The 25,626-nt window shown below is 41.8% G+C and overlaps 1 protein-coding gene across 1 annotated transcript in view; it reads left to right on the forward strand.

Annotated features, from left to right (window-relative positions):
- Positions 1 to 25,626, forward strand: part of ENPEP (glutamyl aminopeptidase) — a 107,842-nt gene that overhangs the window by 76,477 nt on the left and 5,739 nt on the right. Inside the window, exons 13-19 of the mRNA XM_073571968.1 lie at positions 435 to 490; positions 13,034 to 13,184; positions 18,111 to 18,184; positions 18,264 to 18,365; positions 23,990 to 24,160; positions 25,071 to 25,214; positions 25,295 to 25,376. Of these exons, the coding sequence (XP_073428069.1) occupies positions 435 to 490; positions 13,034 to 13,184; positions 18,111 to 18,184; positions 18,264 to 18,365; positions 23,990 to 24,160; positions 25,071 to 25,214; positions 25,295 to 25,376 (780 nt within the window). The remainder of the gene's footprint in view (positions 1 to 434; positions 491 to 13,033; positions 13,185 to 18,110; positions 18,185 to 18,263; positions 18,366 to 23,989; positions 24,161 to 25,070; positions 25,215 to 25,294; positions 25,377 to 25,626) is intronic.

The raw sequence follows: 25,626 nt of genomic DNA on the forward strand, positions 1-25,626 counted from the left end.
ATGGGCAGGATGGGGCTTGACTATCCCAGTCCATCAAATTCATGATAAGCTACACTACACTAGTGGCGTGTCTTACTCACTCCTTACTGGAGTACATTGCTGGAGGTTGTGCACACAAGTTAACAGATATGCTCCGCTTAATGAATTAGGCACTTTGTACTCTGGTGAGACTCTTCATCAAGACTGATGTGTACAATGCCAGTCTTAATTGGCCCCATCACTTTCTTTATGTGAATGATATTACATTTTTATTTAATATTAAAATTCCTTATATTACCATAATCAAAGCCTATTGGCTATTATCTCCATTAACAACCATAAAAATATCAAGCACTTAAATATGCAGTCTCAGTTTCACTGCAGTAACTGTTTCTACAGTCATGTACAATTATATATGTACTGTTAATATTTTCACAATTTGTCTGATGTTTTAGGTTTTTACACCTGGAGATAGAGCTGGATTGATTGATGATGTTTTTGCCTTAGCAAGGTAAGTATATTGTTTCATTAATGTGTTTTTTTATGGAATTGACACATGGCTTATATATTTTCCAAGCGCTCTACGTTCTCAATTTAGTGCATGTTAAAATATAGTTCTCAAGTGTAAATTTGAAGGCTTACAGCTATAGGGGTGCTGTTTCTAAATCTAAGTTGTGTAAGGCTGCATACCAGTCCTTGCTGTACTTCGGTGCAGATCCTGTCTCCTGCACTTTGGTGCAGATCCTGCCTGCTGCAGATCCTACCTGCTGCACTCTGATACAAACTCTGCCTGCTGCACTCTGATACAAACTCTGTCTGCCGCACCATCCAGTCTGTGCTTCCGGGTCCAGCTGCCAAGCATCCATTGGTTTGTCCTGGAGTGGCACCTGGCATGCATCGAGAGCCAAGCCTAACCTCACCATCAGAGGCTCTAGTGAACAGTCCGGTGCACGCTTAGTCACGCCCCTCCAGGCTCTCCGCGGTCCGAGGCACAGTGGTTCCACACCACGTCCGTGACAGTATCACATCCATAGAATGTAATGGGTTTATCACATCCATAGAGTGTAATGGGTGGCATCACATCCATAGAGTGTAATGGGTATATCACATCCATAGAGTGTAATGGGTGGCATCACATCCATAGAGTGTAATGGGTGGCATCACATCCATAGATTGTAATGGGTATATCACATCCATAGAGTGTAATGGGTGGTATCACATCCATAGAGTGTAATGGGTGGCATCACATCCATAGAGTGTAATGGGTATATCACATCCATAGAGTGTAATGGGTGTTATCACATCCATAGAGTGTAATGGGTATATCACATCCATAGAGTGTAATGGATGGCATCACATCCATAGAGTGTAATGGGTGGTATCATATCCATAGAGTGTAATGGGTGGCATCACATCCATGGAGTGTAATGGGTGGCATCACATCCATAGAGTGTAATGGGTGGCATCACATCCATAGAGTGTAATGGGTGCCATCACATCCATAGAGTGTAATGGGTATATCATATCCATAGAGTGTAATGGGTGGTATCACATCCATAGAGTGTAATGGGTGGCATCACATCCATAGAGTGTAATGGGTGGCATCACATCCATAGAGTGTAATGGGTATATCACATCCATATAGTGTAATGGGTATATCACATCCATAGAGTGTAATGGGTGGTATCACATCCATAGAGTGTAATGGGTGGCATCACATCCATAGAGTGTAATGGGTATATCACATCCATAGAGTGTAATGGGTGGCATCACATCCATAGAGTGTAATGGGTGGCATCACATCCATAGAGTGTAATGGGTGGCATCACATCCATAGGGTGTAAAGGGTATTTCACATCCATAGAGTGTAATGGGTGGCATCACATCCATAGGGTGTAAAGGTTGTTTTACATCCATAGAGTGTAATGGATGTATCTGTTAGCACCACACTGGATCCCTACTCTGACAGGCAGGGCCTCCGGTGTGTCACTTCACTCACCCGCACTGCAGTCGGTTCTCCTCTTTCTCATGCTCCGCATGCTCCCAGCAGATCTTCCACTCAGGCCTATAGCCATGTCCTTAGAGCACGCGAGCGTGCTCCTGCCCTCTTAAAGGGCCAGCGCATGCATTTGCTATTTCCTCCCCAGCCAATGGCTGTTGGGCAGTATGTATATATTGCTTCCTCCCCACTGGGGAGGTGCCTGAGTAACCTTCCTGTTCTGCAGTCTAAGTTGCGTAAGGTTGCATACCAGTCCTTGCTGCACTTTGGTGCAGATCCTGCTTGCTGCACTTTGGTGCAGATCCTACCTGCTGCACTTCAGTGCAGATCCTGCCTGCTGCACTCTGGTGCAGATCCTACCTGCTGTACTCTGATACAAACTCTGCCTGCTGCACTCTGATACGAACTCTGTCTGCCGCACCATCCAGTCTGTGCTTCTGGGTCCAGCTGCCAAGCATCCATTGGTTTGTCCTGGAGTGGCACCTGGTGTGTATCGAGAGCCAAGCATAACCTCACCATCAGAGGCTCTAGTGAACAGTCTGGTGCACGCTTAGTCACGCCCCTCCAGGCTCTCCGCGGTCCGAGGCACATTGGTTCCACACCACGTCCGTGACAGTATCACATCCATAGCGTGTAATGGGTGGTATCACATCCATAGCGTGTAATGGGTGATATCACATCCATAGCGTGTAATGGGTGGTATCATATCCATAGAGTGTAATGGGTGGCATCACATCCATAGAGTGTAATGGGTGGTATCACATCCATAGAGTGTAGCGTGTGGTATCACATCCATAGAGTGTAGTGTGTGGTATCACATCCATAGAGTGTAGTGGGTGGTATCACATCCATAGAGTGTAATGGGTGGTATCACATCCATAGCGTGTAATGGGTGGTATCACATCCATAGCGTGTAATGGGTGGCATCACATCCATAGCGTGTAATGGGTGGCATCACATCCATAGAGTGTAATGGGTGGCATCACATCCATAGAGTGTAATGGGTGGTATCACATCCATAGAGTGTCATGGGTGGTATCACATCCATAGCGTGTAATGGGTGGTATCACATCCATAGAGTGTAATGGGTATATCATATCTATAGAGTGTAATGGGTGGCATCACATCCATAGAGGGTGGTATCACATCCATAGAGTGTAGTGGGTGGTATCACATCCATAGAGTGTAATGGGTGGTATCACATCCATAGCGTGTAATGGGTGATATCACATCCGTAGCGTGTAATGGGTGGTATCATATCCATAGAGTGTAATGGGTGGCATCACATCCATAGAGTGTAATGGGTGGTATCACATCCATAGAGTGTAGTGTGTGGTATCACATCCATAGAGTGTAGTGGGTGGTATCACATCCATAGAGTGTAATGGGTGGCATCACATCCATAGCGTGTAATGGGTGGCATCACATCCATTGCGTGTAATGGGTGGCATCACATCCATAGAGTGTAATGGGTGGTATCACATCCATAGAGTGTAATGGGTGGTATCACATCCATAGAGTGTAATGGGTATATCATATCCATAGAGTGTAATGGGTGGCATCACATCCATAGAGTGTAGTGGGTGGTATCACATCCATAGAGTGTAGTGGGTGGTATCACATCCATAGAGTGTAATGGGTGGCATCACATCCATAGCGTGTAATGGGTGGCATCACATCCATAGAGTGTAATGGGTGGCATCACATCCATAGAGTGTAATGGGTGGCATCACATCCATAGAGTGTAATGGGTGGTATTACATCCATAGCGTGTAATGGGTTTTATCACAACCATTCCAAAGACATACTGACAGGGAATTTAGATTGTGAGCCCCATCAGGGACAGCGATGATAATGTGTGCAAACTGGAAAGTGCTGCGGAATATGTTAGAGCTATATAAAAATAAAGATTACCGTATTATTATACAGTGTAATGGGTGGTATAACATCAATAAAGTGTAATGGGTGGTATTGCATCAATAGAGTGTAATGGGTGGTATCACATTCATAGAGCCTCTTCATCTACAAGAACAGTAGAATCTATCTCACATATCTCCTGGACTCAGAGGTGTGCAGACGTGCCTGTCTGCTCTCTGCCAGACTGTGGAGACAATAGGGCGCCTTGCTAGTGGCAGCCCATTGCAGCAGCTATTATTTTATTTTATTTTGTTTGTTACAGTCTTTTATACCTTTCCTGATGTCTTTTTGGACCTCTAATTTCAACCTTGGATCTATGCAACGTTTTCATCTCGTGGATTGCGACGTTCCTGCACGCTGGTCTGCTGTGGGATGGAAAATGCAGCACACCCCCACACTTTCTACTGCCGCTGGGCACACTGCATATGGTTTTTACCCGGATCCTCCACTACCACCCACAAGTCCCCTGCTGGCATGGCCACTTTGGGGTACGCAATATGGTCCATCTCAGCTAATACTACCGACGGATGTATGCTGCTGCCCACAGCCTGTGTCAGTGATACAGCCATATGTGCTCAGCGGAGAGCACCGTATACAGTATGCCATGGAGAGGTCTCCCGGGATGGATGGAATCACTGATCGGATGGTTGTCCCTAGGTCTGTCGCTAATCGAGTAGTGTATTCAAGGAGTCGTCTTCTGGAAATGCGCAGGACAAAGTCTTCTCCAGCAGTTGCAATACCACATGTTCCACGGGAAATGAGGAGACCTTTCAGAGGTTGCAGAGCAGGCAAGAAGACCAAGTCCTGGAGGAGAAGGTTTAAACCTGCAGTCCCATCCATCATCATGGGTAATGTACGATCGCTTGGTAACAAGTCGGATGAACTGCTGGCTCTGAGTAAGACCCAGAAGGAGTTCAGGGAATGCAGTCTCATGTGCTTTACAGAAACCTGGTTGCATGAGGACGTCCCGGATTCAAGTATATCGGTACCGGGGTTTCAAATGGTTCGGGCTGACAGGGACAGAGTGAAGTGCGGTAAGAAGAAGGGTGGAGGAGTGATACTGTACATTAACAACAGATGGTGTAATCAGGGGCATGTAACAGTAAAGGAGAGACATTGTTGCCCAAACATTGAACTATTAGCAGTGGGCCTCAGGCCTTACTATCTGCCTAGAGAATTCTCTCTTGTTATTGCAGTGGTGTCGTATATACCACCATCTGCAAATCCAGAGGCAGCTGGGGATGTACTGTCTGGGGTGATTGCCCGGCTTCAGACGAAACACCCTAACTCTCTAACTGTCATTTCTGGGGATTTTAATAGAGCCAAGATCTCATTACCTAAATTCTATCAATATGTCAAATGTTCTACAAGGGACAATTATATATTGGATCTCCTCTATGCCAGTGTTAAGGATGCTTACTCATCATCTGCATTGCCCCCCCTGGGGAAATCTGACCACAATCTCATACTATTGTCTCCAGCTTATCAACCAGTTGTCTGCAAACAACCAGCGACAATTAAACGGATAAGGAAATGGTCTCCGGCAGCTGAAAAGACTTTACAAGACTGCTTTGAATGCACAGACTGGGAGGTGTTATGTGCCAGGGAACCTAATGATGATGTTAATGAGGTTACCAGGAGAGTTACTGATTACATCAACTTTTGTACTGACAATATTGTACCTATTCATGAGGTTCGGTGTTTTGCAAACAATAAGCCTTGGATTACAAAAGAATTGAAACATCTACTAAACAGGAAAAAAAAAAGCTTTTGAAAGGAAGGACAAGGAGGAAATGAAAATTGTTCAGAGAGACTTAAAGGGGAAAATTAGGATTGCCCGTGAAGCATTCAGAATTAAATTGGAAAATAAATTGTCACATAACAACTCCAGAGAAGTGTGGGCTGGAATGAAGCTTTTGACTGGGTTTAAGGCAAGGTCAGATCAGGGGGGTGGGGGGCTGATCATGGCTAATGAAATGAATGTTTTTTTCAACAGATTCAACAATAAATGTGCCATGTCAACAGAGGAGAGGGCCGGGGAGAGACGAGCAATATCAACTGGGGGGAGGAAGTCGGAGTCTTTCTTGATCTCCGAAAATGATGTGAGGGAACAGTTTAGTAAGCTGGTCATGGGTAAAGCAGCAGGGCCTGATGGTATCTGTCCACGTGTCCTCAGAGTATGTGCGAATCAGTTGTGCACTGTCTTCCAGCACCTGTTTAACTGGAGCTTACAATCACAGAGAGTACCAGTTCTATGGAAGACTTCTTGCCTGGTGCCGGTTCCCAAGACTACCTTCCCGAGCTCCCATAATGACTATAGACCGGTGGCCTTAACATCGCATGTGATGAAGTCCTTGGAGAGAATTGTACTTGCCTACTTGTGTCCGAGGGTGTCTGCTTTTACGGACCCCCTTCAGTTTGCGTATCGGCAGAGTCTGGGGGTGGACGATGCTGTAGCGTATCTACTACAAACAGTACATTCCTTTTTGGACAATGATAGAACCACTGTGCGTGCCATGTTCTTCGATTTCTCCAGTGCATTCAACACCTTACAGCCACTATTATTACGTAAAAAGCTGGTTGAAATGGCGGTTGATGAGGGACTAGTGAATTGGATCATTGATTATCTGTCGGACAGGCCACAGTTTGTGAGGTTGGGGGCGGCCGTATCGGATAGTGTGCGGAGTAGTGTTGGAGCCCCTCAGGGAACGGTGCTGTCGCCATTCCTTTTTACGTTATACACAGCTGATTTTCAGTATAAATCAGACCTTTGTCACCTTCAGAAGTACTCTGATGACTCAGTGATAGTCGGAGGTATTGAGAGAGACCGGGGGGAGGAGGAATACAGAAGGGTGGTTTTGGACTTTGTTGACTGGTGCCAGGCTAACCATTTAGAACTCAACGTAAAGAAAACCAGGGAGCTGGTGTTGAGTTATGGAAGGTGCATGAAGGATTGCTTACCTATCACTATTGATGGTCAGGATGTGGAGATGGTGGAGAATTTCAAATATTTGGGGGTTCACCTGGACAGCAAGCTTGATTGGAGGTGCCATATGGAGAAGGTTTGCAAGAAAGGGATGAGTAGACTTTACTTCCTAAGGAAGTTAAGGTCGTTTAATGTGTGTAGCAAAATGCTTGAAATGTTCTACCAATCCATTGTGGCGAGTGCAATCTTTGATGCAATTATATGCTGGGGTAGTAGTGTGCGCACAGCTGACGCGAATAAGCTGAATAAACTTATCAAGAAGGCTAGTGCGGCGGTGGGTCTACAACTCAGGACTTTCGAGGAGGTATTAGAGGATAGAATTACTAAGAAATGCAAGGCTATAATGAGCAACAATACACACCCGCTCTATGAACTGTTTGCGAAGCAAAAGAGCACATTCAGCAAGCGTCTACTCCAACTAATGTGTAAAAAGGAAAGATATAGAAAATCGTTTGTTCCGACAGCTGTGGGGATGTTTAACAAATGTATAAGTGTAAAGCATCCCAAGACTAAATGAAGTTCAAAGTGTATGGGGGGGAATTGGTGAGTTACAAGTACCAGTCTATCCGCATCTGCTGTCCATATAGACTTATTTTGTAAAGTGTGTATTGTTCTTGTAATGTTCTTGATCTTTGTTCTGCTGCTGTAATACTGTAATTTCCTCCGGGATCAATAAAGTTTATCTAATCTAATCTAATCTAATATGTGTATGATGCGTTATTAACATTCACTGAAAAATCTCAAGCAACAATATAGTTGTAAGATGTCTCAAAAAACAGGCAAAAGTTATATACTGCCATAGAACAATATTTGGATAAGGGCCCTAAGGAGTCAGAAAGACTCATTACCCCCACAATGGCATGTCTGTAGTTATAAAAGCAGAGTATGTCCTGTCATTTTGTCTTCATTTCTGATATATAAATAGAAAAACAGGCTGAATTGTCACCATTTATATTCAGAAACTGTTTGTACGCCTTCCTTATTCAGATCACTAAGGCAGCCCTTCCATCAGGCACAACTTAACAAAAAATGAGTCTCTATGCAAACATCTAGAGTAATTGACTAATAATCCATTTTCTTCCAAGGTCTGCTATTCAAATGGCCGATTAAATCTGTTACTGCTTTTGGACCTCTTAACCCCTTAATGTCCAATGACGGACACAGTCCGTCATTAGACATCTCCCCTGCTTTGATGAGGGCTCTGGTGCTGAGCCCGCATCAAAGCCAGGACATGTCATCTGTTTTGAACAGCTGACATGTGCCCGCAATAGGCGCAAGCGGAATCGCCGTCCGCCCGCACCTATTAACTAGTTAAATCCCGCTGTGAAAGCTGACAGCGGGCATTTAAATAGCACTTCCGGCCGCCGGGCCGGAAGTGAGCTCATCGCCTACCCCCGTCATGTGATCGGGGGTCGGCGTCATGTTGCCTGGACAACCAGAGGTCTCATAGAGACCTCTATGGTTGTTCCAGGCTGATGGCTTTCAGCGCCGCCCGGTGGTCGGCGCTGAAAGCACAGGAGTAAATCTGCTACATATGGGTGATCTGCTCATCGCCCATATGTAGCAGAGCCTATCGAGTTGTGCATGCTTCAAGCCTCCTATGGAGGCTATTGAAGCATGCCAAAAGTAAAAAAAATGTTTAAAAATAAAAAAACCCTAAAAGTTCAAATCACTCCCCCTTTCGCCCCAATCAAAATAAAACAGTAAAAAAAAAATCCCACATACACATATTAGGTATCGCCACGTTCAGAATCGCCCGATCTATCAATAAAAAAAAGCAATAACCTGATCGCTAAACGGCGTAGCGAGAAAAAAAGTCTAAACCCCAGAATTACGTTTTTTTGATCAATGCATCAAAATGCAATAACGGGCGATCAAAAGAACGTGTCTGCATAAAAGTGGTATCATTAAAAACGTCAGCTCGGCACACAAAAAATAAGCCCTCACCCGACCCCAGATAACGAAAAATGGAGACGCTACGGGTCTCGGAAAATGGTGTTGGGTTTTTTTGGGGGGGTTTTTTTAGCAAACTTTGGATTTTTTTTTCACCACTTAGATAAAAAAGAACCTAGACATGTTTGGTGTCTATGAACTCGTAATGACCTGGCGAATCATAATGGTGGGTCAGTTTTAGCATTTAGTGAACCTAGCAAAAAAGCCAAGCAAAAATCAAGTGTGGGATTTCACTTTTTTTGCAATTTCACCGCACTTGGAATTTTTTTTCCCGTTTTGTAGTACGCGACATGGTAAAATCAATGGTGTTGTTCAAAAGTACAACTCGTCCCGCAAAAAATAAGCCCTCACATGGCCATATTGACGGAAAAATAGAAAAGTTATGGCTCTGGGAAGAAAGGGAGCGAAAAACAAAAACGCAAAAACGAAAATAACCCCGGTCCTTAAGGGGTTAAACTGGCCATACACATTAGATGACAGTCAGTCAAATGATGCTTAGGCCAAACGTTTGGCCAACAGCCATCTCAACCGACTTTCAGATGCACAGGAGCGCTTGTTTGGCCAAGCACTTCTGTGTTTTCTAGCCGTTGACTGACATGTCAGGAGGCGTCATATCTCTGGGAGAACAATGTGATCCCAGTCTGAATTCAGACATGCGCCTTTCCTGACCATCAGTTGGCCGAACTCACATACACATTAGACCTTTGGCTGAACCTGTCGATATCACTGGGTTCGAATTACATTAGCCTAATGTGTATGGAGGATATCTCATGTACAATTAAAGCGCACCCTGCAGTGCAGATTTGAAAAATCTGTAGTATAAGAAAGTACACTATATATTGCTATACATTACAGGAGGAATCCATGGATTGGGCTATATTATGTAATGTATATATGCCATGCTTTCTGCAAGAATTTATGATTATAGAATGTGTTTTAATCACTTCTAAGTGAAATGTTGAAAAGCTAGCTATGATAAAGATAGTGTCTCATAATCATCATGTAAGAAAAACTTTGCAAGTACATCGTAGATTGGCGGTCAGACCAAAGTATTCTATAATCTGTGCACAGCTTTATATGATAGGTGTAAGGAGAAGGACATATTGCCCTGCTTCCCCTTGATGACATCAGTTCTGTGTATAGTCTTAGTTTACAGTCATATGTTAAAGTTTGGGCACCCCTATTAATGTTAACCTTTTTTCTTTATAACAATTTTGGTTTTTGCAACAGCTATTTCAGTTTCATATATCTAATAACTGATGGACTCAGTTATATTTCTGGATTCAAATGAGGTTTATTGTACTAACAGAAAATGTGCAATCTGCATTTAAACAAAATTTGACCGGTGCAAAAGTATGGGCACTCTTATCATTTTCTTGATTTGAACACTCCTAATTCCTTTTTACTGACTTCCTGAAGCACTAAATTGGTTTTGTAACCTCATTGAGCTTTGAACTTCATAGTCAGGTGTATCAAATCATGAGAAAAGGTATTTAAGGTGGCCACTTGCAAGTAGTTCTCCTATTTGATTCTCCTATGAAGAGTGGCATCATGGGCTCCTCAAAACAACTCTCTAATGATCTGAAAACAAAGATTATTCAACATAGCTTTTCAGGGAAAGGATGCAAAAAGTTGTCTCAGAGATTTAACCTTGTCAGTTTCCACTGTGAGGAACATAGTAAGGAAATGGAAGAACACACGTACAGTTCTTGTTAAGCCCAGAAGTGGCAGGCCAAGAAAAATATCAGAAAGGCAGAAAAGAAGAATGGTGAGAACTGTCAAGGACAATCCACAGACCACCTCCAAAGACCTGCAGCATCATCTTGCTGCAGATGGTGTCACTGTGCATCGGTCAACAATACAGCGCACTTTGCACAAGGAGAAGCTGTATGGGAGAGTGATGCGAAAGAAGCCGTTTCTGCAATCACGCCACAAACAGTCGCCTGAGGTATGCAAAAGCACATTTGGACAAGCCAGTTAGATTTTGGAAGAAGGTCCTGTGGACTGATGAAACAAAGATTGAGTTGTTTGGTCATACAAAAAGGCGTTATGCATGGAGGCTAAAAAACAAAGCATTCCAAGAAAAACACTTGCTACCCACAGTAAAATTTGGTGGAGGTTCCATCATGCTTTGGGGCTGTGTGGCCAATGCCGGCATCGGGAATCTTGTTAAAGTTGAGGGTCGCATGGATTCAACTCACTATCAGCAGATTCTTGACAATAATGAGCAAGAATCAGAGACGAAGTTGAAGTTATGCAGGTGATGGATATTTCAGCAAGACAATGACCCAAAACACCGCTCCAAATCTACTCAGGCATTCATGCAGAGGAACAATTACAATGTTCTGGAATGGCCATCCCAGTTCCCAGACCTGAATATCATTGAACATCTGTGGGATGATTTGAAGCGGGCTGTCCATGCTCGGCGACCATGAAACTTAACTGAACTGGAATTGTTTTGTAAACAGGAATGGTCACAAATACCTTCATCCAGGATCCAGGAACTCATTAATAGCTACAGGAAGCGACTAGAGGCTGTTATTTTTGCAAAAGGAGGATCTACGAAATATTAATGTCACTTTCATGTTGAGGTGCCCATACTTTTGTACCGGTCAAATTTTGTTTAAATGCAGATTGCACATTTTCTGTTAGTACAATAAACCTCATTTGAATCCAGAAATATAACTGAGTCCATCAGTTATTAGATATATGAAACTGAAATAGCTGTTGCAAAAAACAAAATTATTATAAAGAAAAAAGGTTAACATTAATAGGGGTGCCCAAACTTTAACATATGACTGTATATAGATGTTTGACATTGTTAACCCAAGAATGCCTAACCCGGCCTAAGGTAGCCTTACTTTTTTGATATTTTCTGCAAAATTACTTTAGTGCATTATTCATATGTTACCTTGCAATTTTGAAATAAACTTGTAAAAGTTATTTATTTTAGTCCCACCATATGATTTGCACAAGGGTCTAAAATTTGCAGGTTATGTGAAAGTGTATATTTCAGACGTCATGCATTCTAGGGTTAATATGAAGATGTAGTCTGCCCAGCGACAGGTAGCTGGCAGAGACAGGAAGAGTTATGATGCCAATAATGTTTGGGAATAGCCTACAGTGGGAAGGGATACTGCCAGGAAAGGCAGATTACTGAAAAAAGGGAATGAGGAGTTGGAGAGCAACAAATGTGCAGTGCTTACAAAGGGTGATCCACAGCTAGAAGGAGGCATGAACTGACAGAAACGATAGAGTGGCCTTCCACATTAAAGGGGTACTTGTATAGGAAGATGTGTCACGAGTAGTGATGGGAGAGTAGCATCGTCGCTTGGGTTTTCCCAGGCATGCTCGGGTGATCTCCGAGTATTTTGTCGTGCTCAGAGATTTAGTTTTCGTCGTCTCAGCTGCATGATTTGCGACATGTAGACAGGCTGAATACATGTGAGAATTCCCTAACAAACACGCATTCCACACGTGTATTCAAGCTGTCTAGAAGTCACAAATTATGCAGCTGAGGAGACGAAAACTAAATCTCCGAGCACGCCAAAATACTCGACTCGGGGAGACCCGAGCAACACGTATACTCACTCATCACTAGTCACAAGAAACCCTGAGCTTTATAAACACTGAAGGTATGGACTTAAAGAGGATTGAGACTGTGGGACTAGTGAGGGTCCCAAGCGGTGGATCCAGGGCGCCCATAGTGATAGGATGTGGAACCGCTGAGTGGGTATAGAGAAACTCACTGAACTGTACTGTGGTGACAAGCTAGGCTCTAATGAAGTAGGGTGAAACAGTGTGCTTTACCGCCCCGGAGCAGACTACAGCAGAAGGAAACAGTGTCTGAAAAAGCTTTTTGATGTGACTGAAACATGCTTAAGACTGTGTACTCGCTATTCCTTGTACATAACCCTTATTAAGTTCAGTGAAGTTCCCATGTTTGCACGGAAGTCTCCTTCATTGATCTGTGGAAGTCATGGTCCTGGACATCATCAGCTAAAGGTGGCCTGCACGGGCACAAGGCCCTCAAAACACCAACATCAACACCCATCCAAGACCCACACAATTTTCCTGTAAAATGCCGGAGTGTGATGAGACGGCAGCTTTGTCATAACTACCGATCTGCAGCACTTTACATTACATTACAATGTATCTATAACACATTATAATGTATTTTATTGTTATTTTTTTCCCAGCGCTGAAAAACTGGATTACAATATTTCTCTTGATTTAACAAAATATCTTGATAAAGAGACAGCCTATCTTCCCTGGGTGAGAGTGAGCTCTGCAATCTCCTATTTAATTGACATGTTGGAAGATGATGATACAATCTACCCACAGTTTCAGGTACCTTTATATACGTTATTGTGTGCAAGTAATAATCAATCTTTGTAACTTCTATAGCATTTATTGCAGCAGTTCCATGAATTTGGACTGTTCCTCCATTTAAAAAGGAGACATGGGACCATTGTTCTTGTCATTGGTTGTGAAAACCCCTAGAAATAAGTCATATATAACCTGACCCGTTTGGAGAAGATCACATGCCTGCTACCCAGACTCTTAATTTCTTAGTTTTAGGTCCATTAAGTTAAACATATAACTTAGCATGTTAATCCATAGGAAACAAAAATTCCATGGGGCCGATGGTATTAGCTTCATATTAGAAGCAAAGCCTCAGAAAGAGGAATTAAAATTCCCCTCAAAATGTACAGGAAAGATGTATATCTTTGTACCGTGTTAGCCAGTAGATAGAAAAATATTCAGAATTGAGAGTCCTGTCGCTGTCCATTTGTGCACAGCAACATGGATATGAAATTACTGGTATTGAAAGGTAACTTCACATCTCAGAGAGAGAGACGTGTTTGGGAGTATAAATTTATGACAACCTTTGACACTCTCAGTGCTGGAATGAATGTGTCACATGGATTTATGTCTTTTTACATCAATTAATGAATTTGCTTTCAAGACCTGGTGGGGGCATCACAACACATTAGGAGACCCCAATCAGAGGACTATAAAACATCCGGACTCCTTATCTATGTACTGGTCCAATATTTATGTTTCTCCCTCTCCCATATTGATAGTTCTGCTTCACGTCACTTGTCTTATCCATTGCATTTTTTCTGTGTTGTATTGTGCATAAATATGTGACTCTTCAGATTTTGTATTAGTCTAGCCTGAAGAAGAGACCTGAGTAGTCTCGAAAGCTTGCAATGTGTTACCATCTTTTCAGTTAGCCATTAAAAGGTATCAACCACTGAGGACTCTCAATCCTGAATATTTTCCTCAAAATGTAAAAACCCATCAATGTTGGCCTTGTAAACGAGGGTGTCTGTCCTCATGGGGTGCACTTATATAATGCTGGGCAGCCCCCCTAATCTAATAGTACGGTCGTCACAGGCTGTAAGCCAGACACTGTGCACAACATGTGTGTGACCAGTGTCCTATACAAACCTTTTTTGTATGCAATTTTAGTACTAACCAATCATCCTCTTCCATGAATTGGTAGGTTGTGAGTGGTTGTCTCATCAGTAATTTGCACCTGTGTTGTCTACATCTTTATTAAGTGGATATGCTGCATCCTGAAACTGAATTAGTTTCATATATATGGGCAGGTAAATACTGCTGACCTTTTTTGCTGTGTTAAAGTGCACCTGTCACCTGTTTTGGCCGCTATAAGATGCAGCCGCTGCCTTTCAGGGCTTATCTACAGCATTGTGTAATGCTGTAGATAAGCCTCCGTTCCAACCTGCAAGATAAGAAAAATAAGTTTTATTATACTCACCCGGGGGAGCAGTCTGATGCGGTCCGGTCCGATGGGTGTCGCAGGCACGAATCTGCCGCCTTCCATCTCCTTGCGACTCCATCCTCCTGCTTGCTTCATCTCTCCTGTCATCACACTTCTGTGCAGGTGTACTTCTCTGTCCTGTTGAGGGCAGAGCAAAGTACTGCAGTGCGCAGGCGCTGGGCCTCTCTGACCTTTCCCCGCGTCTGCTCACTGCAGTACTTTGCTCTGCCCTCAACAGGACGAGAAATACGCCTGCGCAGAAGTTCAGGACGGCGTCGTCGTAAGAAGATGGGAGGCGCAGGACCCGGACATGCGACACCCACTGGACCGGACCAGACCGCCCCGGACCGCCCCCCCCCGGGTGAGTCTAATAAAACTTATTTTTCTTATCTTTCAGGTCGGATAGGGGGCTTATCTACAACATTATAGAATGCTGTAGATAAGCCCTGAAAGGCGGTGGCCGCATCTTAAAGCAGCCAAAACAGGTGACAGGTTCCCTTTAAATGAGAAAATTCCTTCCTGACTCCACATACTGTACACCAATCAGACTAGTTGCTTTCAAAGAATCTAGTTCCTGCAACCTGAAATATTTTATTCTTTTTATTTTTCAAGAAGAGCATCCAGGTTCTCCGTATACTTTCTAGTGAATCAACCATTACAATCATGTATCAGAGAGTTCCATTGTCTCACTGCTCTTACTGTAAAGAATGGCCATCTGTGATGATTAAACCTTCTTTCCTCTAGATGTAGATGATTCCCACTTTTTCAACTGTATTCTTTGAGGAAAAGTGCTCCATTCCAACATAAAGGAAATAAAAATGAAGCGTTACACAGTTCTCACTAAAATGAATCCTATTAGCAATATGCCCCTGCCTACTTTGATCCATGTTGTGGGTCAGGCTCGATATTGCAAGTCAATGGTTCCATGTATAAAAAAAGAGAAAAGGATACCTCATAAATGTCATCTTTGGGCTGACCGTACTTTACTTTTTATTGGGTAGAAGAAGCTGTGAATTTTTATTTCATATGAGAGAAACGGATGCAATAAGGTTTGCAGAACCTGATGCATGGTCCAAAAATGGGTCCAGCACATTGGAACAAAAGCCGTTTTTCAAATATACTGTAAGTAAGAACAAAATCATTGCGTTGAGGTGGACACTCAGACGTAGTAGACTGTGTCAGGTGTCCGTCTCCAGTAGGCGTACACGTCCGAAATTGATGCATGTCAGAGCACATGTTCGATCTGTCATCACCATTATAGTCTATGGCCCCGTCGGCGCATATGCCCGAATCTCGTTTGCAGAGGTGGGGGAGGTTCGAACATAAGCCCTGATGAGACCAAAGAACGGGTGCCTGAACTGTGAAAACATCCTAAGGGTATGTGTGCACAACGTCCTTTTCAGGTGCATTCCTCTTCAAGAAAAGTGCCACAAAAAATCAACATAATGCAAAGTATTATCAAGACGACAATGCTGTGCACATGTTCACTATTTTATAACTTCTCTTAACTACTTTGTGATTCAAAAACCTGTTCATTCTTCCACTATCATGGAAAGACCAGAGAAAAGACACAGAAAACAGTGGTGAAGCTGCTTCATTAAAAAAATACATGTGCACAAACCCTTAGAAGCATGTAAGATCATAAAAATGTAATATAAATGAGAGGTAAAGGAGTTGCCCACAGCATGTAATCAGGTCTAGACTTTCATTTGATTAGAACCTGATTCATTACTATGGTCTGCTCCTTTTCCTTGCATTAGTTTTGACAAATTTTCATAATATCTATTAAAGCTCCAGACTCTGCACATATCTGTATAATTTCATGTTTTAATAAAGAATGACAAAATAAGTGCCCTGCAAACTCCATTCCCTTCAATTTAAATGTATGAATGTAAAAGAAGACCCGAAATGTTGCAAATATGTACTTCCTCATCACTAAGAGATAAAGATTAATATAGAGGCAGACATACTATTGGTGCCATCTGTGCAGCCACGTAGGGTGCTCAAAAGGTAAATAGGTGGGATTGTGCGTTATGATGAGTTATTGGACTGCAACTGGCCCATATAGTGTTCCGGTACAGGGCCTTCTTCTGCAATGATATGGAGCTAAAATGAGTTGCGTGTCTTACTCAAATATGGAAGGTGGTCATATATCTTAGATTGTTGTCACACCACTGCTTGTTTAACCAACAATGATCAGTCCCAAATAATGAATTGGACGGGAGGGGGAGAGCAAATGATGCATTAGGAGTAGGGGGCCAGAGCAAATGATGAACTGTGAGTGGGAGATGGGGGACAGCAAATGGTGAATTGAAGGTGGGGGAGAGTAAATTATGATGAATAGAGGGTGGGGATGGGAGAGAGAGAGACGACATGACATAATGAATTTAGTGCGGAGGTGGGCACGTATATATAATGAATGGGGGGATCGGGAGGTACAGAGTGGGGGCATGAGGATGACGGTGTGACTGGTAATGAATTGGAGGAAAGTAGAGGTGCTAATTAATTTATATATACATGCAGGGAAAATTGATCTCCTGTTTCTACATAGCACTTAGGAGGATTCAGCTAGTCTGTCTTTAATCATGTGATGACATAGACCTAATGGAAAGGAGAATACCTGGGTAGAAAAGGAAAATGAGCAATTGTAAGTACACAGCGCTATATAATGTGATGATTGCAAAATATTAAGAGGAAAACTTTTTGATGTGAGTGCTTCTTTAATATCAATAGGCACCTTTTAGAATGGGTTTCTAAAAGGAACTTGCTAGTTAATAAAGCCATGTGTTCACAGCAACTTTTTCTCTATGTAGTGTAAGAGGGAAATAATTGACAGACTGAGTGACAAAGTACACTGTATGTCTGTTATGTATTCAACATAGAGGATAATGATAACAATTTTTAGTTAGTAGAAGAACACCAGAAACAAACTAATGTGGGATCTAATCCCATTTTATTTTATAAGGTTGTTGCCATTGATCGAATATATCAGTTATTACGCTGGTTTGGTTTTGAAGCTGGATCAGAAAATGTAGCATGCAGCATTTTTTGATCTGGCTATGAATGCCAGCCACAACTTTGAAATCAGTTGAGTCCAGCTTAGACTTAAGGGGAACCTACCAGTTGTCTACAAAAATGTTATATGTTTAAGTCAGAATTCTTGTAAAAACACCTTAGTGAATGGGGCTCAAAGACTTGTGACCACTTGTCAAACTATCAGTGCAAAGAAGAATCCGGCATTCTTAGGTAGATAATGAAGAAAATCTTTATTCGTGTCATCCAATACACAGTGTGACATTTCAATCCCAATGATCTTCATAAAACATACACTGTTGATGGTAAGGACAGTAAGAGAAAGACTGCGAAAGAGCTAGGGAAATGGTGAAAGCCATCGTGGGCTAATGTGCACAACTTGCTTTTCAACATAAATTTGTATACAATGTAATGGTGATAATCAAATAATAATTATGAAAAATGTATTACAGGAATATTTACAGAAAAAAGTTAAACCAATTGCAAATCATCTTGGATGGCTTGATGAAGACAGTGACATTCAGAAGTAAGTGCATGGGGCCATCAAAATGAATTAACTTGGCACATATAGCATCTCAGGATAACTGTTTTTCTGTGGCTTTTAGGCTCCTTCGAACTTCAGTACTGGCTCTTGCGTGTCGGATTGGAGATCCTGATGCACTGAACAATTCCTTAAACATTTTCAAAAATTGGAAAGCTGGGACATGGTAATGGAAACTTCTTGCAATGCTATCCTACAGTAGATGTATTTTTCCAAATACTGATAAAATGTTCGGGTAAAATACTTCATAAAATGTTTATACTCACATAACGTCAAGGTCGTCAGTATGTTTCAGTATAGTGACTCTCCTGAGATGTATGGGATTTTTTTCCTTTTGCAATAAAGTAACAGCACAGAAATGTTAAAAGTGTTCATACATCTAAGCTGCTCCACATTCAACTACTTTTGACTGATGGTGTCATCAGGACCGCATCAAGATTTTTGTTGGCTGTGGGCGAAAGAGTGTCAGTGGGCCCCTTTAACACATACCAAGATTCATGATGCACAGATATGGCAGAGAAGTATAGGTACAGAACAATGTCAAAGATTTCACTTACTTTTTACACTACATTATTATAAATTCTACCATAGCTCAGAAACCGGACAGTATAGTCCTCCATACAGTATTATGGGCACCACATAGTGCTCCATACAGTATAATGAGTCCCATATATTGCTCCATACAGTATTATGAGCACCACATAGTGCTCCATACAGAATAATGAGCCCCATATATTGCTCCATACAGTATTATGGGCATCACATAGAGCACCATACAGAATAATGAGGCCCATATATTGTTCTATACAGTATTATGGACACCATATAGTGCTCCATACAGAATAATGAGCCCCATATATTGCTCCATACAGTATTATGGGCACAACATAGTGCTCCATACAGAATAATGAGCTCCATATATTGCTCCGTACAGTATTATGGGCACAACAAATTGCTCAATACAGAATAATGAGGCCCATATATTGCTCCATAAAGAATAATGGACCCCACATATTGCTCCATGCAGTATAATGAGTCACATACAGAATTATGGACCCCACATAAAGCTCCACACAATATAATGGACCCATATATTTCTCCATACATAATGAGCCCAATATAATGCTCTATACAGTATATGATGGGCCCCATACAGTATAATGAGCCCCATATATTTATCCATACAGTTTAATGAGCCCCATATAATGCTCCAAACAGTATAATGAGCCACATATAATTCTCCATACAGTATAAGTCCCATATATTGCTCCATACATAATGAGCCCCATATAATGCTCCATATTTGTAGATTATGAGCCCTCGTGGGCAGGGTCCTCTCTCCTTCTGTACCAGTTGTGATTTGTATTGTTTAAGATTACTGTACTTGCGTTATATTATATATGCCCCTCCTCATATGTAAAGTGCCATGGAATAAATAGCACTATAATAATAAATAATAATAATATAGTATGTGATGGGCCCCGTATATTGCTCCATAAAGAATAGGTCCCATACAATGCTCCCTACAGTATATGATGGGCACCATACAGTATAATGAGCCCCATATATTGCCTATAAAGTATAATGAGCCCCATATAATGCTCCATACATTATATGCCCCATATATTTCTCCATACAGAATGGGCCCCATATAATGCTCCATACAGAATAGGCCCCATCTAATGCTCCATACAGTATATGATGAGCTCCATATAATGTTCCTGTATATGATCGATCCCATATATTGCTCCATATAGAATTGGCCCCATATTATGCTCCAGGCAGAATAGTCCCCATATAATGCTTCATACATTATATGATTGGCCCCATATAATGCTCCAGTATATGACGGGCCCCATATATTGCTCCAAACAGAATGGGCCCCATAAGAAGCTAAATATTTGCTGGGCCCCATATGATACTCCATATATAATGGGCTCCATATGATGCTCCAGTTTATGATGAGCCCTATATATTGCTCCATATATAATGGGCCCCATATGATACTCCAGTATATAAAGGGTCCAATATGGTGCTTCAGTATATGATGGACCCCATATGTTGCTCCAAACATTTAAAAAAAAATTAAATACTCACCTCTCCTTGCTGGCCGCTGCTCTGCTCCGGACTCCTCAGCGTCGGCGTCTTCCAGCTCTCTGCACTGTAACTGTTCAGGCAGAAGGCACACACTAGTCACGTCATTGCGCCCTCTGAGCTGAAACGTCAGTCAGGAGACATGGAAGATGCCGCAGAGGTGGAACTTGGAGGGGTAAGTATCACAAGTGCCGGGGCCCTGTGCAAGCGGGGGGAGGGGGCCCGCTTGTGGGTGCTGGCACAGGTACAGGCATTGGGTCCCCATAGCAAGCCGGTGTCCCCAACAGCTCTTGCCTGAGTGCTGACGCTGGCCCTGGGTGTCATTGTCATGAAAACTTATGTGCACAAAATCAGACCTGGTATTAGCTTCCTACATTCTTCAATGAAAAGTTCCCTCATAAATATGCCTTTTAGGCCAAATTAGTGGATATGTTTTGCAAAACCACGCTCACCACGCTCCCGCCATCTTCCGGTCCCAGTAATGCTTTGCGCGAATGACCGCTGATGACGTCGCGCTCTCATCTCAGGTCCTTCGCGCAAATCATTACTGGGACCGGAAGATGCCGGGAGCGCCGCAGAGCAGATCAGGGGCCATCAGAAGGTGAGAATAACAATATTTTTAATTTTTTTATTATTTTTACCATCTTATCTTTTACTATTGATGCTATATAGGCAGCATCAATAGTAAAAAGTTGGTCACACTTGTCAAGCACTATGTTTGACAAGTGTGACCAACCTGTCAATCACATTTCCAAGCGATGCTTGGAATGCACAAGCATTCCGCAAGCGAGAAACGCTTGCAAAACGCTCGTTTTCCGCGGGTAAAACGCATGCGAATTCGCATGCGTTTTACCCGCGACGGGAGTGCTGAAATTTCCGCAGCATTTCTGCAACGTGGGCACTTAGCCTAAACGCGCTTGAACATGTTGTTTGGTTCAGCAATGGAGTCTTGTGTGGTGAGCATGAATACTGGTCATGAAAGTTGAGTGCATTACTTATAGTTTTCTTTTAAACAATTGTATCTGCTGATTCCAGGTCTTTCTGTACCTCTCCACAGCAGGTGCTTGGCTGTTGGACAACTTTTCTGATAATTCTTTTCACTCCTCTGTGTGAAATCTTGCGAGGAGTATTTGGTCATGACTGGTTTATGGTGAAATTATGTTCTTTCCACTTCCAGATTATGAACCAAACAGTGCTCACTGGGACCTTCAGTTGTTTTATAACTTCTTCTGTAACTAAGGCCATCAGTATGTTTTGCAACAATAAAGTTGTGACAGTCTTCAGACAGCTCACTGGTTTTACCCATCATGAAATGTTTCTCTCGTGGCACCTTGTTAATGAAGCTTTTTTATAGGCTATCAGATGAACTAGCTGATGTTATTTTTTGCTAAGTGGCAGGATTGCTTTCTAATTACTAATAGAGTTCAACTAGTGTCATGACTTTCCATGTCTTTTTGTACCTCCCTTTCTTTATGTGTTCAATACTTTTCCCTGTGTCATTTCTCATTACTACACATAACCTAATATATGGACATTTATTGTTTGATTGTTTTGCCTTTGTGGATTGGATGAGTTGTTACCGACATTTGGTAAGAATTTAATGTCAATAGCACTACTAATACTTACTCAGAAAATTGGTGACGTGTTTAATACTTATTTCACCTGCTGTATATATATGGCTCAGCTTTGAAAAGTAAACAGTTTCACTGAATACAAATATAATTTCCAAATTTTGACAAGACTGAGTTTCATAGAACATTTTTAACTTATAGCATAAAAGTAAGGTGAATAATATAACTTTCATTACAAAATCTAATCAAATTAGTTTACACAAAAATGAATATACACCACATATATGTATGGAATGAGCAAATTGACAACATATTGCAACATCTATCTTTTTCGTTTCTTCAACAACAACCTCTTTTAAATCCTGGAGGTTAGATGGAGAGTGGTCATTAATGCCAGAACTGTTAAAAAAAGAAGATGGAGCGTGATGCTCAATTTGTGTCTTCAGAATTCCCCATAAGTGTTCAATTGTTCAGATTGGTTATTATTATTATTACTATTATTATTATTATGAATAATAATAATTAAAATCTTACTTTTGAAGGTGGTGTACACATTTGTCCTGAGCACTTTATGTACCGGTTGTCGTTCTTCTATAAAATTTGAAAACTAGGATTAAAAACAATGAGCAAATACCCTGCTGTAAATAAATATATAAATATCAGTAGGCACTATTTGAACAAGTGATCGTAAAAGCCATCCCATCGCGACAAGGTGTTCCCAATCGGGATGGTCCATAACTCTAGTATCTCACCTCACTACGTGCAGGAGACCACAAAGTAGATGAGGTCAGAGCAGGACCTAGACCTCACTGTTTTTAGTTTTGCTTTAGTATTGGGACACACCTCATCTCTTAATAGTTCAGGTATTTCATTCTTTCCCATTGTCATAAAATTTAGAGATTTCTTCCCACCTAAATATTCCATAATCATTTTTAAGTTGGATTATTGAAATTTGTAAGTGTTTAGGTGTCACAGAAAACTACGTGGCAGTCCGTGCAAAGCTTAAGAGCAAGGTCTCTAAAGCCCCCTTCACACATAGCGATATCGCTAAAGCGTCACCGATTTTGTGATGCAACAGTGATATCGGTAGCGATCTCGCTACATGTGACACTTACCTCCGACCCGGCTCCCCGCTGGATATCGCTGATCGCACGAGAACGGGATGGTCCATTTCTCGTTGTCGGCTTCCTGCTGGCGCCGATGAGCGACTACATGGACGCGGGTGGAAGACGTCACCCTCGATGCGTGTGACAGGTAATTATCGACCGCCAACCGCTGCTGCATCGCTAGTGAGATCTGCCTGTTTGGCAGTTCACTAGCGACCATTTAGCGATGCACCAGCGATCCTGACCGGGTCATATCATTGTCGGGATCGCTGGTGCATCGCTAAATGTAACGGGACCTTAAGTGCTGAGGTGCATAATACATAAAATCCACAAACACTCTGCTGACTCAATAATTAAAGAGTTAAAAACCTCCTCTGTTATTAAGCACAAAAGCTATGAAACATTTTGAAAAATTGTATGTTTCTCGCTTTACGAGAATAGTTTGGTAAAATCCATTTTCTGCTCCAGCTTGTCTGTTCACCAATGATAAAGCAAGGTCCATAACGTCATGGTTAGATGAGTTAGGTGTGAAAGAACTTTACTGGTCTACACAGAGCCCTGACCCTATCAAAAACTTTTAGGAGGAACAACAACAATAATTGCAAGCCAGGACCTCTCGTGTAACATTAATGTCTGACCTTACAAAGGATTTTCTAGATGAATGGGTAAAAATTCCCACAACACTCTAAAATCTCGTAAAAAGCCTTCCCAGAATAGTTGGAGCTGTTTTAGCTGCAAAGAGGGGACTAGCTCCATATTAATGCCTATAGATTTAGAATGGGATGTCATAAAAGTTCTTGTAGGCATAATGTGTAGGTGTCCCAATACTTTTATTCATATAGTATACACATGAATACATAAACGCATATATTGTACAGCATTGTATAGAGATGTTACAAGTCAATTGTAAAAGTCTGCAAAATTAATAGAACAGTTCCTTTTCCTCTCTTAATAGCAGAATAAACAATAGCATCAGTGTGCAATTCAGCTAATACATTGTTTGTACATTGTTTTTCTAGGATCCCCGTGAACCTCAGACAGCTGGTGTATCGTTATGGGATGTTACAGTCTGGTGAAGAGGAATATTGGAATTTTATGTTTCAGGAGTATCTAAAAACATCATTAGCTCAAGAGAAAGAAAAACTTCTACAGGGACTAGCATCAGTGAACAGCATCCCACTTCTGGACAGGTCTTCTAAAAGTTTTTACTTTTTTTTTAGCTTAGTTTTTAAACAATACATGGTCTGACAATCACTTACATTTACATTATACAGGGTGGATGCTCTATAGCACGAGAACTCAATCTGTGGCTCAAGAACCACATGTGGCTCATGGTCCCATGATGTGCGGTCCACAGCAGTATGCCAGCTTGGCGTATCAGCATTAGGTGTATCAAACAGCTATAAGAAGGACTCTAGATGGTGAATTTGTGACTAGCCCTGTACACAAGAGCAGATCTGATGGTTGGGGAGTTAAATATGGTTAACTGGAGATTGGATGATACTGCCATATAGAGGGGTGCTTAAAGTTGGATTCAATAGTGTGGTGGGAGTGCTTGATGCAAGACTATCAAAGGGAGGTATAGTGACAACTCCTAGATTTAAGTGGACTGCCTATATGGGAAGGTATCACAACGTCTTGATGTGCTCCCTATGGGAAAGCTTTGGGAGTCATTATACTGGTGCTGCGGGGCTCTGGGTGTCACTACTATCAGGAGAGAAGGGTGTTGAATGGGGCTTGCGAGCATGGCTCAGACCTAAAGGTGGCTTTCAAGGTAAGAAAGGTTGGGGACCACAGCTCTATAGCGATACTAAAGATTGCAAACGATGGAGAGTGATTAGCAAAGCATGGCGTTTGCAGCTCTATCAATTGTTCCATATTAGGTCCATATACTATATTTCTAATGACTGAAATTAAACAAATCAGTGTATTCTCAGTAACATAGTTAGCTACATGGGGATACCTTGACAAAATAACAGTTTCTACATACATGTAATAATGTTTGCATTTGTTTGTACCCAAAGTCCCCTATACCCAATATGTCTGTCTGAACATAGGCATTTAAGTGGAATAAATGTTTATTTCCTTTTTTCTCTTTAGATTACTCAAAAGTATTTATGACACCAGTCTTATTAAGAGCCAAGATGCACTGAATGTCATATATTATATATCCGCATACAGCAAGCTTGGAAAACAAATGGCTTGGGACTGGGTGCGAATAAATTGGGACTTTTTAGTAAACAGGTAACTTTAAGACTAATCAGTACAAAGATATCAAAGTTTTCTTCCAAAGTCATAGCTAGACACTTTTATTCTCATATCAGGTACACCATCAATGATCGAAACCTTGGACGGATAATTACAAGAATATCTACAACATTTAACACAGAGACTCAACTGTGGCAAGTAGGTACTCTTGTGCATTGAGTTTATCTTAAGCAACAGACCCTGACACTGATCATGAGGTCTTATGTAGCAATATACTTACCCTTATGTATCAGGTGTGGCCTGTCAGCCTCTGAATTCACACAAAGCACCCACAACTTCGCCAATGTATAAGTAGACAATTAGTTGATTGACAGGGTTATTTTTTACTTAATCATATTATTTCACATTGGAAAAATTAAGGGAATCATTCAGCAGGTTTTTGCTATTT

Source organism: Dendrobates tinctorius, unplaced genomic scaffold (genome assembly GCF_039654945.1).
Source record: "Dendrobates tinctorius isolate UK_male_01 unplaced genomic scaffold, ASM3965494v1 ptg000030l, whole genome shotgun sequence".
NCBI classification, from domain to species: domain Eukaryota; kingdom Metazoa; phylum Chordata; class Amphibia; order Anura; family Dendrobatidae; genus Dendrobates; species Dendrobates tinctorius.